This window comes from Schistocerca nitens, chromosome 5 (assembly GCF_023898315.1).
Source record: "Schistocerca nitens isolate TAMUIC-IGC-003100 chromosome 5, iqSchNite1.1, whole genome shotgun sequence".
NCBI classification, from domain to species: Eukaryota; Metazoa; Arthropoda; class Insecta; order Orthoptera; family Acrididae; genus Schistocerca; species Schistocerca nitens.
This window is the reverse complement of record NC_064618.1, coordinates 624,346,864-624,371,098: the sequence shown is the minus strand read 5'-3', so window position 1 is coordinate 624,371,098 and position 24,235 is coordinate 624,346,864. Positions and strand designations below refer to the sequence as shown.

The window sequence follows — 24,235 nt, the reverse complement described above, 5'->3', positions numbered from 1 at the left end:
GACCGTCGAGCATCGCAAAGGGTACTTGTAAAACATCGCATGAAATCAGCGATCACCCGGGAGTTCCAGAGGTGTACCAGCATTCTAGGTAGCATGACTGTGCGTAGGGAGATAAAAAGGAGCACAGTGGTCAAGCAGCTCGTCATGATCCACACATTTCTGTAGTCAGCGACGCTCCAGGTGGTGCAAAGAGCGATGCGACCGGGCGGTGGATAACTGAAAACTACCGATTTGGAGTGATGGACCATACTATACCAAGCGGCAATCCGATGGAAAGGTTTGGATGTGGCGAAAGGCTGGAGGAACGTTATCTGCCATTAAGTGATATGCCAACGGTGAAGTACGGCGGGTGTGGTGTTCGATGTGGACTTTTTTTTCGTTATTAGGTGTCTTCCACGCTTAAGCAGAGAATGTAAACACACTTTATAGCGTGTAGCAGTGGAATAATTCGGGGACGATAACTGTTTGTATCAGCATGATAGTGCACACTGGCATAAAGCACCATCGGTGAGCAAGTGGTTTGTGGATAAAAACATTCCTGAAATGGATTGGCCTGCCCAGTGTCCCGACCTAACCAACTGCACACCTTTGGACTGAATTAGAATGCTGACGTTGCTCCAGACCGCAGAATCCAACACCACAGATTTCCGTGGGTTCGGCTGTTGAGGAATAACGGGCTGCCGTTCGTCTACAGACATTAAAAGACCTCACTCAAAGTGTCCGCAGCAAAGATCAAGCCTTCGTTTGGGCGGACACACCCCACAGTATTGTCTTGTAATCGGCGTCCAGGTACTTCTGATCAAGTAGTAAACATATATGGACAATAAGTAGGCATATAAATTGAGGTTGTTTTATCGCACTTTCTGGTACGTCTAGTGACTGGTTCGATTTAAGAGAGTCCCTGATGACCTTGACATGGACGGGTTAAATAAAATAATATGAAATGCATAACAGATAGCAATGCAAATTTTAAATCCAGCATGAAATCATTTTTTCGGGACAACTTCTTCTGTTCCATAGACATTTTTAGTTGAAAACTACTAACATGTGTGGTTAAACAAGAAACTAAAAACACCAATAGTTATATGACTGGTATTAAAGACTGGTATGTTTGTTCTTAGCCAGTTTAAAGCAGTGCGCTATTTAGTAACCTGTAAGTGGCCGGAATGGAGCCATACCCACAATCAAATTATGCGCACGCAACCTATAGGCCGATTCCATCCACGTCATCCGATAGAAATCACACGAACGATCTACGGAACCTACAGCGTACTGGCCACGTGACACTGAGATTTAGAGTGAGCGAAAATGAAGAGTCTGTGTAAACAGTGATGTTGAGAAACGCAATAAACAGGAACGGATGCTTCTTACTGGTATAGGGTACTTACTTTTAGATCTCATCAGCCGTCTCAGTCTTTCCAGTGGAGAACTTTTAAGAGATGTGTATATGACGGAAAGCTGCGCGATGCGCAAGACGACCGCTCTGTCGTATTTCACACATTCTGAAGAAGTTTGTGGGACTTCGGTCCGTGCTTAGAATGCACAGAGTTACTATGTATTACCTTTTTTGTTTCGTAAAACGAATAGAACAGAGAGTCGTTCACGAATGAAGCTGTCGATACGTTCGTGGTCATAAGAAACAGTGGACAAATTGATGTATAATGTTCGCTGCTAGAATGTTTTGTCTTCTTGGCACAAGATTTCGACAACGTAACTGCTCGTCATTCTCAGGTGCTCCGTGGCGACTCGCGGCAGCATACTTCAGCAAACATATGCTTCATCAGCGCCAGCAACGCCTGAGAATTTATAGAGTAAAATACTGTTACAAATAATACATTGTACACATACAATATTGCTACCCGTCCCCCTACGTGTTCAGCGTGGGGTCCAGTAGGAATCATTTTAGCTATAATTACGTTTAACGAATGTATCCTGAAATGAGTCAAGTATGCAACCAGTGTTTATTGTGTTTAATGGCTATTGACTATCATGACAAACATATTAGACTGTTTTTCATCAGTAGTACTCCCTCGGAAGGTCTAAAGCCACAAGAATTAGTCCCACACAAATTGAAAATATCACAACACTTCTTTCGTACTAAGGATTGTCATTCCCCAAAATAGCGTGAATCATTTACAGATTTTGGATTTTAATTTACAGATTTTAGCTCGAAATGTTGACCGGAATACTCTTTCAAATTCTGAAGGTGGCAGAGGTAAAATACAGGGAGCGAAAGGCTGTTTACAATTTGTACAGAAACCAGATGGCAGTAGATGGCAGATATAAGAGTCGAGGGGCATGAAAGGGAAGCAGTGGTTGGGAAGGGACTGAGACAGGGTTGTAGCCTCTCCCCGATCTAATTCAATCTGTATATTGAGCAAGCAGTGAAGGAAACAAAAGAAAAATTCGGAGTAGGTATTAAAATCCATGGAGAAGAAATAGAAACTTTGAGGTTCGCAGATGACACTTTAATTCTGTCAGAGACAGCAAAGGGCCTGGAAGAGCAGCTGAACGGAATGGACAGTATCTTGAAAGGAGGGTATAAGATGAACATCAACAAAAGCAAAACGAGGAAATGGAATGCAGTCGAATTAAATCGGGTGATGTTGAGGCAATTAGATTAGGAAAGGAGACAGTTAAAGTAGTAAATGAGTTTTGCTATTTGGGGAGCAAAATAACTGATGATGATCGAAGTAGAGAGGATATAAAATCCCACCTGAGTTAGCATATTATTTTATTCTATTATAGCTACTACTAGGTGTAGGTATGTTGTGATGTTAACTCTACGTGATATGTGTATAAGATATGAGAGTAATATTTGTTACTACAACTGCTTCCTCCATTTAAGCGCGCCATAAGCGAGAGAGGATCAAATGGTTCAAATAACTTTGAGCACTGTGGGACTCAACTTCTGAGGTCATCAGTCCGCTAGAACTTAGAACTACTTAAACCTAACTAACTTAAGGACATCACACACATCCATACCCGAAGCAGGATTAGAACCTGCGACCGTAGCGGTAGCGGGGTTCCAAACTGTAGCGCCTAGAACCGCTCGACCACCCCGGCCGGCTAGAGAGGATCCTCGGAACAAAGCCTCCTCTCGGTTTTGGAACCGATTGTCATTGACAGGGAATGACATTCGTCGCAAATTCCTTTCAGTTAGGATCTTTTTGCGGCCCTCGTTCTTATACCATGTTAAATGAATGCATGTGGTATACTTTTGCTCGTAGACTCGTTGATGGTCCGCGTTGATACACCAACAAATCGGGCAACTTCATTTTTGCGTCGTCGTGAGCACGTTCAAATACGGTAACTCATTTCTTCCATTCTGTCGCTTATCCACCTCGACCCATCTTACTGCACTTACTCCATACAACCAACCGGCTCAAAGACACCACTAATTTAGTACCACGACTTAGGTCAGCGCCGAAGGTCACATGACTGCGTTGTTAAGTTCTATCCCATCTATAGAGCTCTAAGGAAACCAGTGTGCCCTTTTAAGGGGTGACTAACATTTTATTCGGTGAGCTTATCACGCCGTTGTCCAAAAAATACTGATTTTGCATGTAGAGCAACGTTTTCGAAAGAGTCCAACTTCAGTTTGTCTTATAGCAATAGCTGTATATGTATTACGCGCTACCGAGGAGCTATTTTGGGAGACTGCACTGTCTATTTGCACCACGGATGAAACGCAACCACTGTAATCAACATCTGATGGCATTCAGTGTTGGGCGGTAGAGTGGTCAAACACAGTTCGAGTATGGAGCATTGCCGACGCCCACTTAATGAAGGCGATTTGAATAGCAACCTGTACGTGAAGTAGATTTTAGAGACATAGTTCCTGCTGCTATTTCGGGCGGTAGTGTGTTACATACGGTTAGGGACGTGCAAGCTATTATTGAAGAACGGCGGGCAGCATTGCACTCACCTGCACTAGTGCACATATTCCTGATACACTACCCATTGGAATTGTTTTGGAGTTGATTAGTGAGAATCTAACTTGTTCCATCGTTTTGGTTACCGCTGATGGCGATATGACTACCAGCGTACAAACATTGTTGGCGCAGCGGCCCCATACCATATGTCACTCTATGCCTTGATGTTTAGACTCTGATCGCAGGAAGGGCATTGCTCGCACCACATTGCATTCTCAGATTCAGAGACAATATACAGTTCTATAATTTGAATTGTATTCGCATGGCTTTATATCTAATCTACGGTATAAAAACTGTATCATCCACAAGTGCCCCTCGTGCTGTTATAGCCGCAAAAATGTTAGTGTGTTTTTATTGCGTAAAGAGTTATGAAGTTGTAGTCATGGAACGCTTTAAGTCCATTTTTTGTTTTTGTTTGTGGTCATATCCATTCATCGTGTCTGTAGGTGTGATAAAGTATTAAAATTAACAAAAATTTCTACGCTCTTTGTTGCAGACAGCTTACCGATGAGTCCCTGAAGGAGATGGACGTCCGTTTTCTGCCAGCTTATGAAGATCCTTACCACAAGAGGTAGGCAATGTATCACCTGCTCGAACTATGAGACTTGTTTCTCTGTTAGTGTCGTACGATGCCTTTTCACACCCAGTCGCTGTTACAGCTGATAGTGCATAAGTCGATTCTAGAGGACTTGGGACAAATTGTACCACTTTTGGTCTGTTGATCAAATTCGGCCACGTATGTTTCTGTGTATTTCCGAGTTCGGTTTAAAATTTTGGCATATCTCTGCAGAGCTCACATTAGATAAGTGTAGCACTCTGAAATTTCGAGTTAACCTGAACACAATCAGTTTTTTTTTTATGTCTTCCCCTTCCTGGTTTTAAGAGCGCAATATTTCATATCACTTCCGCTGGACAAAAGTCAGTCACACTTTTTGTGTGCGTCTCTTCAAGTGCAATATCTGCTGCGAGTGTTCCTTCATAGCTGAGAAATTTTTAGACATATTGGGGTAAAAAACAAATGTCCCATATTCTTACAAGTGATAGTACTTGTCAAAACCATTGCGTTTAACTAGCGGAAAGATACATTATTGTTCTATTATATCAGGCCTGTTCACCGATTAGCTAGTGCGAACTACCTCGCGCTCACACCACAGGAATGAGCAACCGATCGACTCACAGTGCGTAATTTTAGTACATGGGAAGAGGAGGGGAGGAATGAGTCGAAACAACGCAGCTCCGCACGACAAACTGTTGTCAAGGAGTCTATTCTACGCCACTGGCGTTAGTTCTACGGAGGTGTATCGCTTCATGTTGAGTAATTAATGTTTTCATGGCAAAATTATTTTCTAAGACTCTTACGTTGACAACCTTTAACTGATGAAGCACACAGGCAACAAGCGGCGGGCGCGAGCGCTCATACACGCCTGCCTGCGAGCGCGGATGATGGCCTACCGCTTGCTGAACCCATCTCGATTGCGCTACTGACGACAAATTACTGAAAACATTAAGCACCTAAGACAACTAGGAAACACAATATTTCTTACGATTTATATAATCTTATGATGAATGTTATTTTCGGATGACGATTAAACTGACATCAGCTTTTGATTATTTTATTCACACGTTGAAGTTTTGATGGTTGTCAATCAAAACCAGTACTTTTCCTTTTCACTAAGACTTCAATGACTGGTACAACTTTCTAAGCACTGCTAACTCGAAGATAAGCTCCAAGTTGAAATCTGCTAGTGAACACATGTGGACAGATTGCCTCTCTGTGTTGAGAAAAGCTATTACTGGCACAAGTACGCTACTGGCCATTAAAATTACTACACCAAGAAGAAATGCAGATCATAAACGGGTATTCATTGGACAAATATATTATACTAGAACTGACGTGTGATTACGTTTTCACGCAATTTCGGTGCATATATCGTGAGAAATCAGTACCCAGAACAACCAGTTCTGGCCGTAATAACAGCCTTGATATGCTTGGGCATTGAGTCAAACAGAGCTTGGATGGCGTGTGCAGGTACAGCCGCCCATTCAGCTTCAACACGATATCACAGTTCATCAAGAGTAGTGACTAGCGTATTGTGACGAGCCAGTTGCTCGGCCACCATTGACCAGACGTTTTCAGTAGCTGAGAGATCTGGAGAATGTGCTGGCCAGAGCAGCAGTCGAACATTTTCTGTATCCAGAAAGGCCCGTAGAGGACCTGCAACATGCGGTCGTGCATTATCCTGCTGAAATGTAGGGTTTCGTAGGGATCGAATGAGGGTAGTCCCACAGGTCGTAACACATCTGAAATGTAACGTCCACTGTTCAAAGTGCCGTCAATGCGAACAAGAGGTGACCGAGACGTGTAACCAATGGCAGACTAACGAGAAATCAGTGTTTGGAGCGATTTCTAAGCTACTTCATTCCTGGATAATACACTTTTCCTTAAGATTCTTCCATTTAACCTCAGCCTGCCATTTGCCTGCTATTTGTTTCATTATTTTGGTATCATGTATTGAGACCACCCTACTGGCGTGTCAGGCTTGACAACGGAACTGCAAGTTTCCGTTAGACGCCGATGGCGGTCGCACGGGATCTGGCTGCCCAATGGTGCGCATCCACAGAGCCATTCTCCAGCGGCTCCGTACCGCGAGCGCCCTCTGCTGTCGATATCTACACTACTGGCCATTAAAACTGCTACACCAAGAAGAAATGCAGATTATGAACGGCTATTCATTGGACATATACACTCCTGGAAATTGAAATAAGAACACCGTGAATTCATTGTCCCAGGAAGGGGAAACTTTATTGACACATTCCTGGGGTCAGATACATCACATGATCACACTGACAGAACCACAGGCACATAGACACAGGCAACAGAGCATGCACAATGTCGGCACTAGTACAGTGTATATCCACCTTTCGCAGCAATGCAGGCTGCTATTCTCCCATGGAGACGATCGTAGAGATGCTGGATGTAGTCCTGTGGAACGGCTTGCCATGCCGTTTCCACCTGGCGCCTCAGTTGGACCAGCGTTCGTGCTGGACGTGCAGACCGCGTGAGACGACGCTTCATCCAGTCCCAAACATGCTCAATGGGGGACAGATCCGGAGATCTTGCTGGCCAGGGTAGTTGACTTACACCTTCTAGAGCACGTTGGGTGGCACGGGATACATGCGGACGTGCATTGTCCTGTTGGAACAGCAAGTTCCCTTGCCGGTCTAGGAATGGTAGAACGATGGGTTCGATGACGGTTTGGATGTACCGTGCACTATTCAGTGTCCCCTCGACGATCACCAGTGGTGTACGGCCGGTGTAGGAGATCACTCCCCACACCATGATGCCGGGTGTTGGCCCTGTGTGCCTCGGTCGTATGCAGTCCTGATTGTGGCGCTCACCTGCACGGCGCCAAACACGCATACGACCATCAGTGGCACCAAGGCAGAAGCGACTCTCATCGCTGAAGACGACACGTCTCCATTCGTCCCTCCATTCACGCCTGTCGCGACACCACTGGAGGCGGGCTGCACGATGTTGGGGCGTGAGCGGAAGACGGCCTAACGGTGTGCGGGACCGTAGCCCAGCTTCATGGAGACGGTTGCGAATGGTCCTCGCCGATACCCCAGGAGCAACAGTGTCCCTAATTTGCTGGGAAGTGGCGGTGCGGTCCCCTACGGCACTGCGTAGGATCCTACGGTCTTGGCGTGCATCCGTGCGTCGCTGCGGTCCGGTCCCAGGTCGACGGGCACGTGCACCTTCCGCCGACCACTGGCGACAACATCGATGTACTGTGGAGACCTCACGCCCCACGTGTTGAGCAATTCGGCGGTACGTCCACCCGGCCTCCCACATGCCCACTATACGCCCTCGCTCAAAGTCCGTCAACTGCACATACGGTTCACGTCCACGCTGTCGCGGCATGCTACCAGTGTTACAGACTGCGATGGAGCTCCGTATGCCACGGGAAACTGGCTGACACTGACGGCGGCGGTGCACAAATGCTGCGCAGCTAGCGCCATTCGACGGCCAACACCGCGGTTCCTGGTGTGTCTGCTGTGCCGTGCGTGTGATCATTGCTTGTACAGCCCTCTCGCAGTGTCCGGAGCAAGTATGGTGGGTCTGACACACCGGTGTCAATGTGTTCTTTTTTCCATTTCCAGGAGTGTATATTATACTGAGACTGACATGTGATTACATATTCACACAATTTGGGTGCATAGATCCTGAGAAATCAGTACTCAGAACAACCACATCTGGCCATAATAACGGCCTAGATACGCCTGCGCATTGAGTCAAACAGAGCTTGGGTGGCGTGTACAGGTACAGCTACCCATGCAGCTTCAACACGATACCACAGTTCAGCAAGAGTAGTGACTGGCGTATTGTGACGAGCCAGTTGCTCGGCCATCATTGACCAGACGTTTTCAATTGGTGAGAGATCTCGAGAATGTAATGGCCAGGGCAGCAGTCGAACATTTTCTGTATCCAGAAAGGCCCGTACAGGACCTGCAACATGCGGTCGTACGTTATCCTGTTGAAATGTAGGGTTTCGCAGGGATCGAATGAAGGGTAGAGTCACGGATTGTAACACATCTGAAATGTAACGTCCACTGTTCAAAGTGCCGTCAATGCAAAGAAGAAGTGACCAAGACGTGTAACCAATGGCACCCCATACCATCACGCCGGGTGATACGCCAGTATGGCGATGACGAATACACGCTTCCAATGTGCGTACACCGCGATATCGCCAAACACGGATGCGACCATCATGATGCTGTAAACAGGACCTGGATCCATCCGAAAAAAAGACATTCTGCCATTCGTGCACCCAGGTTCGTCGTTGAGTACACCATCGAAGGCGCTCCTGTCTGTGATGCAGCGTCAAGGGTAATCGCAGCCATGGTCTCCGAGCTGATAGTCCATGCGGCTGCAAACGTCGTCGAACTGTTCGTGCAGATGGTTGTTGTCTTGCAAATGTCCCCATCTGTTGACTCAGGGATCGAGACGTGGCTGCGCGATCCGTTACAGCCAAGCGGATAAGATGCGTGTCATCTCGACTGCTAGTGATACGAGGCCGTTGGGATCCAGCACGGCGTTCCGTATTACCCTCCTGAACCCACCGATTCCATATTCTGCTAGCAGTCATTGGATATCGACCAACGCGAGCAGCAACGTCGCGATACGATAAACCGCAGTTGCGATAGGCTACAATCCGACCTTGGGATGTGTGTGATGTCCTTAGGTTAGTTAGGTTTAAGTAGTTCTAAGTTCTAGGGGACTGATGGCCTTAGAAGTCAAGTCCCATAGTGCTCAGAGCCATTTGTTGTTGTGAAGCGTACGAACACTTCGACTGAAATGTGCAGGAGCTCTATCGTGCATGAACCACATGTTGTGTCGTACTTGTAAAGGCACATGTTCTAGCAGCACAGGTAGAGTATCGCGTATGAAATCATGATAACGTGCTCCATTGAGCATAGGTGACTGACGAAACTAAAATGAGCTCTAACATGGAAATTAAGCGTTTCCGGACACATAACATATTTTCTTTATTTGTTTGTATAGTTTCGGTGCCCTCTCAAGCAAAGTATCCGAGTACATGTACCATTATGCCGAATCGCTGAATTGTAATTTACGCAATGAGATATTTTCAATAGTAGTTTCTTTTGCTGATAAGTTCAAAAATTGTTCAAATGGTTCTGATCACTATGGGACTTAACAGCGGAGGTCATCAGTCGCCTAGAACTTAGAACTACTTAAACCTAACTAACCTAAGGACATCACACACATCCATGCCCGAGGCAGGATTCGAATCTGCGACCGTAGCGGTCGCGCGATTCCATACTGAAGCGCCTAGAACCGCTCGACCACCTCGGCCGGCTTGCTGATAAGTGAACTGATTCTAAAAACAGGTTATTTAAACCATAACACAGTCCTTCACGTTGAGCAATGCACACGTTACTGTTCTTTCGTTGCTAACAAGTACCCAATGTAAATTCTGAGCTGTGCTCACTACTCTTCAAAATGCTCCAATCGAGCTAGATAATATGAGTGATTGAACGTTTACAGTGTATTACCCATCTCTGCGCAGTACGAACGGCGGCCAATCAACCATTGTCATGCATTTTCGCTGTGTAATTGCTTTGTACGACGAGAAAATTGCTGTGCGCGTAGCGGTGAGCGATCAAACGTTACCAGAGCTGTACTAATGTGGTACTGCACTGGTGCGTGCCTACTATTTCTCTCAGAGTCTATTATTGTCTAATTCGCATCTGTAGCGATACGTAAAGTAATTCTGTTCACTGTCCCATTCGAATTTTGTGCTTTCAAACGAGTATCCTCCCGTATAATTGTCCGTCTTTCCTTTCTAGATTCTTTATTAGTTTCTGTGCAATATTTCACTATAACGCTGGTTTTATTGAGCGTTTATATTTGACGTAATTGATTGATAGAATTTGTGATGTTGCTGTGCGTTTCTAAGGAACAGTAGCTACTTTGGAAAATGAAATACAACTTCCAGACCGGAAAACAGAAAGTAGAGAAATATTTGCTTCCGGAAATAAATAGTGTGGCTTTTGCATAGCTCGACGCCGAGGAAAACAGTATGTTTTTGTAGCTTCTATCACGTTGGCGGGAACCCTTTGATGCGGCGCAGTTTACAGCTTTATAAACACACAACAAGAGAGGAAGTGGCATGTGTGGAGAATGGAGAACAGACAGTGTGTCTTTCTTTCCTTTGACAATCACACGGTATTCTCAGTTGAACGTTAACGACTTTTCTCTCGCCAGTGTCTGTGGACTCTTTGATGCGTTCACAACACAGATTTTTGTTTAACTCAAAGAGGATGGGAGGGAGACGTAAAAGGACGAGGATGCAACGTATTAAGTTCTTTGATTACTTTTCATGAACAAAATGCGTACTACGCATTTGCTCAGCGACCGTCACGTATTTCGCCTATTACACACTGAGGACCATTTAGAGATTGGTGACGATTGTAGGCTGTCGTATTGATGAAGACACCAAAGAGGTCAAACATATTTGGGATCATTAGCATCCCTAAATTTACTGGATAAGAGTATTTGTGATGCTCCTTTATTAATGTCATCTGTCTCTGGATGCATCTAGGGTGATGTTCCAGAGTAGCATGGTTCCCGACGAACTCTAGAGGGGAAAAGTAGCTTGTCTTTAGATCCTATTACCGATGATGGAGGCGTTTTTGAGCTCTTGTTAAGTTTGCTGTGGAAGTAAAAGTGTGTGTTGTCTCTTAGTCTGTACGTTTGTGATACGAGGAGGATTGAAAGACAAAGTATTACGAAACTAAACAAAAAAGTAATAATGCTGGAAAAAAAGACTAACCTAAGTGAAGACGGTCTGTTTGAGTGTCTGGATCCGCAAGATACTAGAGACGTTGGTACTCAAGCTTGTCCTACTCTTTGATAGCTGCCCTCCCGAGTTTATTGAAGAAGATTACTATGGTGACTCACTGCAGTTTCCACTGGTCCCAAACGTGCTCATCGGATATCGTTAACCATTCCATTCCTGCTCCTCAGGCGAAGAGTGCTTTCTCGGTTCACCATTTTGAAAGAAGATGAGGTTTGCATGGCACATGACAGACGGTACCTACTTTTTCTCGAATGTCTTTGTTCTATCTGCAACAGGTTTCCATAGCAGTAGAACAGTGAGAACAAAAAGGTGTACCGACTACCAACGCCAGGTCTGCATTATCGGCGAGTGAGCCAGGGGAGGGGGGTGGAAGGGTGGAGGGTAGTAGGAGATGTTGGTCTGTGTGTGTTTCCATACATTGCTTCATACAAATAGGAAGCATCCACTTGAGAGACCGAGATCAATAGATATATAGATAGAGAGAATGTGTCGACAGGAATTTCTCAGGTATCATCCGGTCTGCCAGTCATGGGGTCTGAGCGGGCATGGTGCAGCCTGCATGTGTTGGTATATGCAAAGTGACTGACGCGTGCTGCGGCCAGGTTGACAGTGTGTATTTCGTGATTGAATGATTTTTAACATTTTAATTATATTTAGTGGTTTATGTTGATGGTATTCCTTGCGCAACTGGAATTAATTGAAGGCGATCGATTTATTACTTCTTTTACGGGATCCCCATCTTCCCAAACAGCAGAGAATGTTGAGCAAGAGAGATCCAAACCCTGCAAATTGTATTTTATAAATAAACAATATATCCTTTTGCTGTGTAACTGAATTTCCTGTCGTGAGAGCCCTCCTCTCCAGCACAAACCCACCAATTATCATTCAGGAGTGGGTTGGGGGAGGGAGGGAGGGTAGGAAAGCTGGGGGATTTCCCAAAGTGGACAAGTTAATTTATTGATATAATTAATTAGTCATTGAAATTGGTAGAGTGGAAGGGGCTGTTCCAATAACTCAGGCATGGAATTATACCTACCGGAGAGAGGAGGGGCAGGTTTGAGGTTTCCAGAGGGGAGCAGGAGGGATAGGGGGAGGATTGGGGGAATGTCTTGAAAGAGCGAATTATCCCCAGAGGTCCATAAGTCATACCTCAGTGGGTCATAATCCACTTAGTAGAACTGTAGGTTAAGGAGAGGGATGTGGTCATAAATCAATCAGATGTCACAATTTAATTAATTTGCATATTTATTTGATATCCGTGGTGGTGTAGAACAATATGTTAAGGATATGTCAATGAAAAGAGGACAGTAGGTTAAAGGTTTACATGGAGCAGAACAATAGCTACCTTCCTGAATGTATGCTTGTCCATGATGTAGGCAACGCACTGTAACAAAATGTTCCAGCACCGTCAGTGCCCTACTACTGATGATCACAAACCCAGGAGACGGACCGAGCGAGGTGGCGCAGTGGTTAGACACTGGACTCGCATTCGGGAGGACGACGGTTCAATCCCGCGTCCGGCCATCCTGATTTAGGTTTTCCGTGATTTCCCTAAATCACTCTAGGCAAATGCCGGGATGGTTCCTCTGAAAGGGCACGGCCGACTTCCTTCCCCATCCTTCCCTAATCCGATGAGACCGATGACCTCGCTGTCTGGTCTCCTTCCCCGAAACCAACCAACCAACCAGGAGACGGGCAACAGGCGATGTCATGCTGTTAGCAAAGGCACTCGGTCTTCTGCTGCCATAGCGCATTATTGCCTAAGTTCGCTGCACTGTCCTAACAGAGACTTTCGTCGTACGCCCCACATTGGTTGCTGCGGTTATTTAACGCAGCGATGCTTCTTTGCCAGCGCTGACAGCTCTACACAAACGCCGCTGCTCTCGGTCGTTAAGTGAGGCCGTCGGCCACTGGGTTGTCTGTGGTGATAGGTAATGCCTGAAACGTGTATTCTCGGCGCACTCTTGAAACTGTGGAGCGCAGAATATTGTGTTCCCAAACGATCACCGAAATGGGTTGTCTCATATGTCTTGCTCCAACTACCATTCCGCGTCGAAAGTATTTTAATCCCGCCCTGCTGCCAAAACCAGGTCGAAACGTCACATGAGCAGAGGTAGGAAGTTCCACTTCAGTTGTAAGATTCTTTTTATATTTCATTAGTTAAAACACGACAAGTTTCGGCCTTTCCTATGCCCATCATCAGGTGTTACACTCAAAATAAAGTAGAGAGACCGGAGCTAATAATACGTTTTACACGCAGTAGGAGACACAAAAAGTAAGAAATAAGTTCGGTATTACATTTTAGAAAACAGCGATCGGGCTAGGTGTGATAAAATCTAAGTCAATCGCGAAGTGACACCAGATAATACTACGGGCGACTGCCTGGGTAAAGAAATATTCAGTCAACACCAGGACACTTACACTTTGTGTTGTAACTCCGAGCGCCACGATGGACGAGTACAGGACACGGTGTATCACCAGCGAGCCCCGAACACAGATTAGCGTACACTAAGGGGAAAGCAAAGTGATAAACCGGAGTTTAAAAGCACTACCATCCGTTGGCGGGAAGAGGAATGCGGGGGCCAACTAGCCCGGCCTTCACAATCTGAATTAGTGATTTACGTTCAGAATTTTAAAAAATCCATTACACAGAAAGTTACGTGAGAAACTTAAAATTGCGTTGTTAGTGGTAAAGGATTATACTGAACACTGGGCAGTGCAGAAGTGTAGTAAAACTAACTGGAATCCGATGACATAAAATTTATATGAAAGAACGCGCCATAGGCATGGGCCATTCGTATAAAAAACAATCTCGCTACTGAACAAAATGAAAGGTCGCATCACCTTACAGTCCACTAGGTTGAAAAACTAGTATACCAATTAATCGCTAGCAGCAGTAGCACTAAAGAGACACATTAAAAGTATGATCAATTTAAAACCAGTTAACTAAAAGCCGACGACTGAACGAGGCTTACATACTAGTAGACATGAGACAAATTTTACATCCTGAAAGACGAATTTTAATTTATTGAGGACAAAGATAGTGATGCACAATAATGCGCCGTGGTCATAGCATAAAAATTAAAAATATACAACCTTCTGTTAAAAAGAGGACATTTTACCGCCATGAAGGATAAACGTCCGCATCCCGTGGTCGTGCGGTAGCGTTCTCGCTTCCCACGCCCGGGTTCCCGGGGTCAGGGATTTTCTCTGCCTCGTGATGACTGGGTGTTGTGTGACGTCCTTAGGTTAGTTAGGTTTAAGTAGTTCTAAGTTCTAGGGGACTGATGACCATAGATGTTAAGTCCCATAGTGCTCAGAGCCATTTGAACCATTTGAAGGATAAACTGGATTGTGCCAGCAGTCCTCACTATAGGAGATAGGCATATAGTAACTAACTCTAATTAAGCGCTACCAAAACAATGGCGAAAATACTAACCCATTTGAGAAGTATACATGTGTGACGTACAATAATCAGAAGCCTGAAGGGAAAGGAGATGAGGCTGGACGCTGTTTCATAAAATAAGTCATTCAGCAGGATTGCATACTTAAACTAAGTTTGTTGATTCCAAAGGCCCGACGGATCACGATTAAAGCTGCGGATAATTTCTATTTCTTCTAAAATATTTAAAACAGTGCCCTTACGTTGAATGTGTAAAATGCTGCAATTCATGTTTTGGTCTGAATGATTATGATCCTTCAGGTGATTAGTGAAGGCGGATTTAGAATTGATAAGGTCCTGATGCTCTCTGAACCGTGTACTAAAGGAACTGCCAGTTTGGTCTATGTAGGCGGAAGGACACTCACTACAATGGATACGATAGACACCCGATTGCGTGTAGCGATTGTCTTCTAAGGTTTCGTGGTTCTTCAATAGGTGCCCGACCTTGGGTCTAGAGGGCGGGTGTAATCCTCCTTTTTCTAAGTCAATTGCTGATCGTATCGGATACAACACTAACATATGGCATCCAGCAGAAAATATTTTTAGAGTTATCATTACTTGTAGATGATAGGGTAGGCCGTTACCGATTGTGAGAAGCGGTTTTCTATTGCATTTTCTGGTGAAGAACATCGACAACATTTGGCTGGTAACCATTAACATGTGCTATAAATTTAATCAGATCCAACCCACGCTGGTAGTTTCGTTTTGAGAGAAGGACTTAAGCCGCGCGGTAAAGCATTGCACGAAGAGCAGCCATCTTTTGCTGCTTTGGATGAACTGAAGAGCAATGAGTAATAGGACTGGTCGTGGTTGGTTTCCTAAATATATTAAAGTGAACTTTACAGTACTCTACATAATTTCCAAATCCAAAAATGTGAGAGTAAAGTCAGAGTGGTATTCTACCGTACACTAAATCATGGGGTACATTTTGTTAAGTTCACGTTGAAAAAGTTGCAGCAGGGCGTCGGTCCCGTTATACAAAAATATGATGCCATCGACGCATCTTTTATAACAAACTATGTGATCAAAAGTATCCGGACAACCTCAAAAACATACGTTTTTCATATTAGGTGCATTGTGCTGCCACCTACTGCCAGGGACTCCATATCGGCTACCTCAGTAGTCATTAGACTTAGTGAGAGAGCAGAATGGGGCGCTCTTCGGAACTCACGGACTTCGAACGTGGTCAGGTGCGTGGGTGTCACCTGTGTCATACGACTGTTCGCGAGATTTCCATACTCATAAATACTGTCCACTGTTTCCGATGTGATAGTGGAGTGGGAACGTGAAGGGACACGTACAGCACAAAAGCGCACAGGCCGACATCGTCTGTTGACTGACAGAGACCGCCGACACTGGAAGAGGATCGTAATGTGTAATAGGCAGACATCTACCCAGACCATCACACAGGAATTCCAAACTGCATCAGGATCCGCTGCAAGTACTATGACAGTTAGGCAGGAGGTGAGAAAACTTCGATTTCATGGTCGAGTGGCTGCTCAAAGCCACACCTCGCGCCGGTAAATGCCAAACGACGTCTCGCTTGGTGTAACGAGCGTAAAAATTGGTGGACGATTGAACAGTGCAAAAAACGTTGTGTGCAGTGACGAATCATGCTACACAGTGTGGCGATCCGAAGGCACGATGTGGGTATGGCGAATGCCCGGTGAACGTCATCTGCCAGTATGTGTAATGTCAACAGTAAAATTCGGAGGCGGTGGTGTTATGGTGTGGTCGTGGTCTTCATGGAGGGGGCTTGCACCCCTTGTTTTGTGTTGCACTATCACAGCACAGGCCTACATTGATGTTTTAAACACATTCCTGCTTCCCACCGTTGAAGACCAATTCGGGGATGGCGATTGCATCTTTCAACACTATTGAGCACCTGTTCATAATTCACGGCCTGTGGCGGAGTGGTTACATGACAATAACATCCTTGTAAAGGATTGGCCTGCACAGAGTCCTGATCTGATTCCTATAGAACACTTTCGGGATGTTTCGGAACGCCGACTTCGTGTCAGGCATCGGCGACCGACATCGATACCTCTCCTCAGTGCAGCACTCCTTGAAGAATGGGCTGCCATTCCCCAAGAAACCTTCCAGCACCTGATTGAGCGTATGCCTACGAGCGTGGAAGCTGTCATCAAGACTAAGGGTGGGACAACACCATATTGAATTCCAGTGTTACCGATGGAAGGCGCCACAAACTTGTAAGTCATTCTCAGCCAGGTGTCCGGATACTTTTGATCACATAGTGTACTACTCTTTGGAGCTGGTGTGAGTGAGTTTTTTTGACATGAAAACTAGTAACATTATCCTTCAGACAATCACTGAGATAGGCAATATGCACAGGTGAGTCAACAAAAATAAAATGGTGCAGTTCCTTAGAATATTTAAAGTGAGTTACATAGGCTTTTTATATAGATCATCTTTTTTTAAAAAAAAATATGTCTAATTTCTTCAATAATAGTTTTCATGAGCTGCTGAATGTAACATGGCGAGCTACCAGTAATCCTATTGAACAGTCTTCTGGTAAAATTGGGAGTCACATTAAACGCTAAACACGTCAGACATAGTCTCTCGCGTGTGAAAAATGATAGCTCAGCTAATGCACTGCCATCTTATACCCTGGGTACACGATACCACCGGTATCTGTATATGTGCATGTCGCTATCTCATGAGTTTCCTCACCTCAGTGGATTTTCAGTAAAGTCACAGTGCATGCAGGGTCCAAGCTTCAAGTGACCCGTGTTTGGTTGCGTACAGGTGACATTTCTGTACACTCTTTTGCGAAATATAGTACCTTTCATGAAATGTGTACAAGATATCATAAAGCTGAAAAACAGCAAAAATGTACCGGCAATATCATAAACACGAGTGTACGCAACACGTTGCGAGAGCATCACATTTGTTGAAGTAGTTTATAATCTGCGCCCTAGGATGAGATGTCGGTGTTAGTTTCATCCGAATCTGCTGAATCGTCGGACACTTCGAATTGTTCATTAAGGGGGAACAGCTTTTGGCCGTTATTCCATATGTGGAACGAGTTGCTTCTCTGTTTTTTCAGTGTTACCTTCTCCGGTCGGTATCGAGATACTCATACACGCCTATAGACAGATGACTTTTCCCCAGATGTATGGATGTTCTTACTGTGGGAAACTATGTCTTTCTGGATGCTGGGACGCTGCAGTTATTTATGGAAAATCGTACTGAACCAGCAAGTGGATGAACTACGTTGTATTAATATCGGGTCTCCAGCTGGAACATATCGTCATCAGGACACAATATTTTGGCCGTCCATCTGGCCGCCATCTTGAGGTGAGTAGGCCATTGCGCTGTCTCGCCGCGGCGGCTCCCTTGTATTCCGGCCGTGCGTCCACCGCGCGTGCGCGGACATAACTGCCCTCTAGCGACAGGTGTAACAGCCCACCGGTGGTGAAAGCTCGCGGAAACGATAAATCGATATGGGAGGATATGAAAGAGCTAGAATTAACAGTGTAAGTTTTGCAAAACGAAACAGAAAATATAAAGGAATTGAAAAAATAAATAAAAATAAGATTTAAACCAAAAATAGAAAAACGACAAAAAAACGGTATTTACAGATGAGGAACGACAAGAAAGATCAGAAAGAATGGAAAGATACTGAGCAATTCGGAAAGAAAACTTATTGCAACAGATGACCAGAAAATGATTGACTAAAGTGGTCCAGTGGGGCCTTGAAACCATAAGAAAAAGAAGAATAATAAGAAGAAAAATAAGAAGAAAAATAATAAGAAAAATAATTAGAAGAAAACACACATACCAATACATGCAAGCGCGCGCGCACGGGTGATGCTGGAAACACTAATAAAAACAAATGACTCTAGACACAGAAAATGGCAATTTCAGTGCTAATGTTTCAAAAACAGTAACCACAAGGAAAACTGCAAGCTGTAAACCAGTTTTCTGCATGAGAGAAAGCTTCTTGATTTACAAATATTAGACGCGGATCTGTGAGTACCTTTCCATTTAATTATAAAATTTTGCATGAAGTGGTTTAAATCTATAACAAGTATATGAAAACGGAAAAGTCATATATTTCACTACACCCACTCAGTATGCTTTGTGAAAAAGAAGGAACACTTTCGGGTGCATTAGTAAAATAAAAGATTAATATACAGCATGAAAAATGCGATTTTCTTGTAAACTATTGCTATTCATTTACAGCTGCTCCAAAAATGGCCACCACAAGAAACTTGTCAATACATTGTCGTTAACTAAATAATCGTGTGTTCGAGCAGCAGGATACTAAGCTCACTTTTCGTGACGTTTTCTCCTTAACACAACTTATTTCCTCCAGGAGACTCATAAGTTCGTAAACCAGAGCCGCACGCGAAAAACTAATTTGCCGCTACGTCAGTTTTACGCGGCTGTCTTCCCATAGACAGGGAGACACAACTGTTTTGTTGGGTCTGTTCTTATTGAGCCACGTTTTACCGCTTTCAGTATTACAAAGCTGGTTCATCTTAAATGCAATCGCTTTCTGTAGTATATTTATTTTACCAAACAGATGAACGAGTTACCCGATCCGCCTACTCGATGATGCATATGTAGGGATAATTTCAGTGTTGTCTCAAAGGTATGTCCTTTTTTGTTTTCCATTCTTTCTTTTCATATTGATTGTAGTTTACTGGAATAGAGAACTATTGTTTAATTTTTTACTGTCTCAGAGCGTTCCGGTTCAATAAACACATTAATTATAATTATGTTCTGGATGTTTCCACACAGTTTGTTGCTTTATTTTGCTGCAATTTTTTCAAAGATTTTGCTCAAACTTAGCATATGTTTTGTTTGCTTGCACATATTTCTGAATGAAGAGACTCCGAAGGGTAGCACTTCAGTCACGTTGAATGATTCTCTTCAGACGTCGTTGGTTCCGTTCTTGCAGACCTTTCTCCGGCCGCAGCGATGTCGGAGATTTGATGTTTTCACGGAGTCCTGATATTCGCCGGCGTATGTGGCCGAGCGGTTCTAGGCGCTTCAGTCTGGACTGCTACGGTCGCAAGTTCGAATCCTGCCTCGGGTATGGATGTGTGTGATGTCCTTAGGTTAGTTAGGTTTGAGTAGTTCTAAGTCTAGGGGACTGATGACCTCAGCAGTTAAGTCCCATAGTGCTCAGAGCCATTGTTTTTTTCTTTTTTTCTTTTGAGATGATAATAAATCTCCCAGAATTTTGAACCAACCTCAAGATTTGCGTAATATATCTTCCTTTATCGGAAACGTATTTGTCAGTACTGCTTGTACCACAGAAACTCAGTCCCTATCATGTAAGTACAAGTAAAATTGCGTTCTCAGTTCATTTCAGTCAAGCATACTGTGGCCCCAATCGTTAACAGGTCACTGCGTCTTCTGACACGACTGAGTGTGACACTCCTCAAAGGATCTTTCAGACAGTAACTGTACAACAAGAAGGCGTATCAGCACAGAAGGTTGGCCGCTGAACTGGCACAGTGACGTCATTCGCGCCTTCAGTGGGGCCTAGGAGGTATACGGGCCCAGCAATGAACATGTGACATCACACTAGTCGCCTTGCCCGCCTTAGTTCTCAAATGCTCGGCTCCGTGCAGGCCGCAGGGGAAATCATATGCCAGTGAACATTCAGCTACTAATGGTTTTAACTTTGTCGTGTGCTATCAGAAGCTTGCATACATCGAAACAAGCTGTTAAGAATTATTAAGCTGCTCTGAAATAGTTACTCGCTCCCTGTCGGAAATGGCTCTGGCACTCTTAAGACCTGCAGTGTTGCGTACTGTGATGTACACACTGCGGCGTGTCTTTCTCGTGGGCCTCGCATCATCATCAGCTGCTGTCGTGAGACAAAAATCATTGAAGTCCATTTTCATAGTACTCAACCGAGGCAGGATATCCTAAGGAGAATGCAACGAAACTGTGAGCTGCCTTCTTGGAGGCAACTTGGAGTGATGCGTCAACCCATACGACATAGGAGAACGACGATTGGTACATGCCGACGGGTGGTGTAGGTCTGTTGGTGTTTATCGGATTTCCTGTGAAACAGGAGACAAATGTATTTCTAGGAATAAAGCGCACATGTAAATCCGCCATTTCCTAGAACTTGAATGATGCAGCTGTTTGGTTTGTGTCACAAGTAAATTTTATTGGTCTTTGGATATCGAAGGTGAATGGTGTGATTTTTCAGCATTGATTTATGTTTTTAAAGGTAAGAATTAATATTATCTTACTAGTATTAGTGCTTAAGTAGTCTAATGCATATTTATCGTAGTACTGTGATTCCACTCACTCAAGCCCGTTCCTGCTTCTGCCATGTTTTAATGTTCTATGACAGTTAGGTAGTATGAGCCACCGCAGAGTCGGGTACTGTGGGCAATATAACTAATTTTTTTTTCACTTTTAGGGCACGATGTAAGGCTGAAGAAGAAGCGTGCCGATGAGGGTCGAGGGTAGTGGTCTTAGAGTGGAGGAAAGCAAGCAGTTTAAAGTGTTTTGTGACTGAAAGGGCTGCTGCTGATCGTTTTAATCTTTCTAGAACCATACAGCAAATCAGATCAGAATAAGCTGTAGCGAATCAGCAGACATCTATGAGACTTCAGATGGGGTTTTTCAAACCAGTATCTCAAGAAAACTGTGAAGAAATGCTTGTAACAAACGTAAGAGATTTAGATTCCAGGTAACTGCCGCTAGCTAAGATTCAAATTTTGACCTACGATTTGGCAGAAAAATTAAAACTCCCGTAGAGATTCGGAAGAGGAGAATTGGCAGGTAAAGATTTTTGAGAAAATTCTATGGAGGAACACCCAAACTGCCTTGCAGAAAACTTAAATCCACAAGTTTAGTGCGTTGCCGGGTTCACTCGGCCACAAGTTGAAAGGTTTTTTAACTAACCCCTTTTACCTATCTTGTACTTTTGATATATAAACACGTTGATTGGCTTGTGAACTACAAAAGCACATTCCTTATTTAAAAACCTATATTTTGTTGTATGGCCCGCAGTACCCGACACAACTTCTGTGATTGTGCTAGAAAAATTTTTCTTGCTATGTGTAATTTTGGTTACAAATCTTTCTTTCGCCATTTACAACAAAGCAAATGATCAAGTAAAGCTTCACCCCTATAACCGCTTCCGCATGATCAATTTGGCCCTTAGACGTCCATTACTGACAACAGTAGAGACCACGTAGCAAGCTTATGCGCTAAGAAGGTAGGCAAGGGAACACCTGAAATTGAATGAATATCAGTAGCATCGGATTCTCTTGACCAAACGAGTGTAGGGTTTTTATGCCCCTTGGTTCATCGTTGTAGAAGGAAGTGGAGGCGGCCAGGTCCCAAAGTAAATCTCAGGTTCAAATGGTTCAAATGGCTCTGAGCACTATGGGACTTAACATCTGAGGTCATCAGTCCCCTAGAACTTAGAACTACTTAAACCTAACTAACCTAAGGACACCACACACATCCATGCCCGAGGCAGGATTCGAACCTGCGACCGTAGCAGTCACGCGGTTCCGGACTGAAGTGCCTAGAACCGCACGGCCACCGCGGCCGGCTAAATCTCAGGCATGCACTCCCACTGGTTCAGCGGGGAGGAGGAGTCAGTCACATTTTGGGGCGGTCATGTGAGGATATTGGTTCTCTCTCCACGTTAATTTAAGGGCTGTGCAATATTTTGATATAAATGCTACAAGGGTATTGTCCTATTTTACAGTCGACATTTCGCCGATGAGTTCGTCTTTGAAGACGAATAGTGCACGATCACATCACGCCCACGTCGTGATTGCCCATTAGAGAAACTCTGAAATAGCTAAAAGCTGCAGTGCATCGTCGCAAGAACCATGATCTAACACTGGGCGAGCTCGAAAGCGCCGTCGCTAGGAGCTACAGGCTTGAGGAGCAACGTCACGACAACCTTGCGGATAGCATGGCAGGGAGAATGCAAGTATGTTATAACCCACAGGATGGGGCGACATATACTGCTCTGCAAATCGAACGGATGAGCCAGATAAACTAACATGACATATTGACAACTCTGTGGAAATGAATGTGTGAGGCGAGTGTGACTGTATCATCATTGGGGCTGGCTCCGCAACACGAGGCTGTTGAAAGAACTGGAAAAGACTGTGTGTGCAATCAGCGAGCAGCTACGATGCACTTTGGTGCTCTTCATTACAACGTGGCCCAGAGGCAACATTTTTAGGACTTACACGTAGAAGTATCATCGGCAGACTAGAAGAACGACGGAGTGCGACAAATGTAGTCCATGACTTTGGTATTGCTCACAGCATTGTTTGACGCGCATGGGGAGCCTTCCGAGCCACAGGAAATGTTTCCCGGAGGAGAGGAAATGGTCGACCACGATTAACTCTGGAAACAGATGGCTGCTACATTGTGCAACAGGAAAGAAGAGACAAATGTCAAACAGTGGGTGCAGTTACAACCACATTTATTACAACTGTATTGCACGCAATTTCACCCTCGACAACGACATCGCGACTATATGGCTGGTCTCTCTGTCAGACGACCAGTACGTTGTGTTCTGTTGACACCCGCACATCGGCGTCGTCGTCTGCGATGTTCCCATGAGCGAGGAGAGGGTCGCTTGCTCTTCTCGGATAAAAGCTGATTCAGTCTGAGTAGTGATCCTGAACATAGTCTCATATGGTGGTAGGCGAGAACATGTCATAGATTCAGGAACATCGTCGAACGTGATCGTTTTGTTGGTGCACATGTGGAGAGACTTAATATTGTATAGGTGTATTTACCTCCAGATCTTTGAAGACGGTACACATACCGGTCGATGTTGTTTCCACACAGTACTCCTTCCCCATGTGCATCATTTCAGGGGACCTTTGGTCCTGACTTCATTTTTATGGGTAAACGCATCGAACAGCGCAGCTGCAGGAACGAGAGAGTATTTGGCGAATAGACTGGCCTTACCGTTCCCCGTCTTGAATCTCATCGAGCACGTGTGGGATGTGTTTGTAAGACGTATTGCAGTAGGTCCACGTGTAGCAATAACGGCCCAGCAGTTATCAATCGCGCTGGTGGAAGAATGGAACGCCCTGCCACAAGAATTACTCACCAACCTAGGGGCCAGCGTGGGAGCTCGTTGCAAAGCATGCGTTGCTGCCCTTGGTGATCACACATCCTATTAAGAACTATGTCTCACCTTTTGAAATGTCTAGGTGACCATTATAAATCGAGATGAGTTCAATGTAATTATTGTCTTTGAATAAAAGTGTCTTTCCTGTTAGTCTCATTGCGTATGTCTTTCAGTTACGTTCTTTTCCTGTGCTGTAGCAGTTATTTCTATGTATAATCCAAGTTTAAAGCAGGTTCGTTACTTGGCAGTGACACATGCGAAAGTTACTTTCGTCTTTATGTTTTGCATACGAGAATATGCTTTCACTTTAAAACAGACTGTCTTCATTTTGTAATGGCTGTGTGTGTGTGTGTGTGTGTGTGTG

General features: G+C 44.5%; 1 protein-coding gene across 1 annotated transcript in view; it reads left to right on the top strand.

Annotated features, from left to right (window-relative positions):
- The window catches only part of LOC126259947 (glycosyltransferase 25 family member), an 846,623-nt gene that overhangs the window by 564,651 nt on the left and 257,737 nt on the right, over positions 1 to 24,235 (top strand). The window contains exon 6 of the mRNA XM_049957050.1: positions 4,432 to 4,506. Coding sequence (XP_049813007.1) covers positions 4,432 to 4,506 — 75 coding nt within the window. The remainder of the gene's footprint in view (positions 1 to 4,431; positions 4,507 to 24,235) is intronic.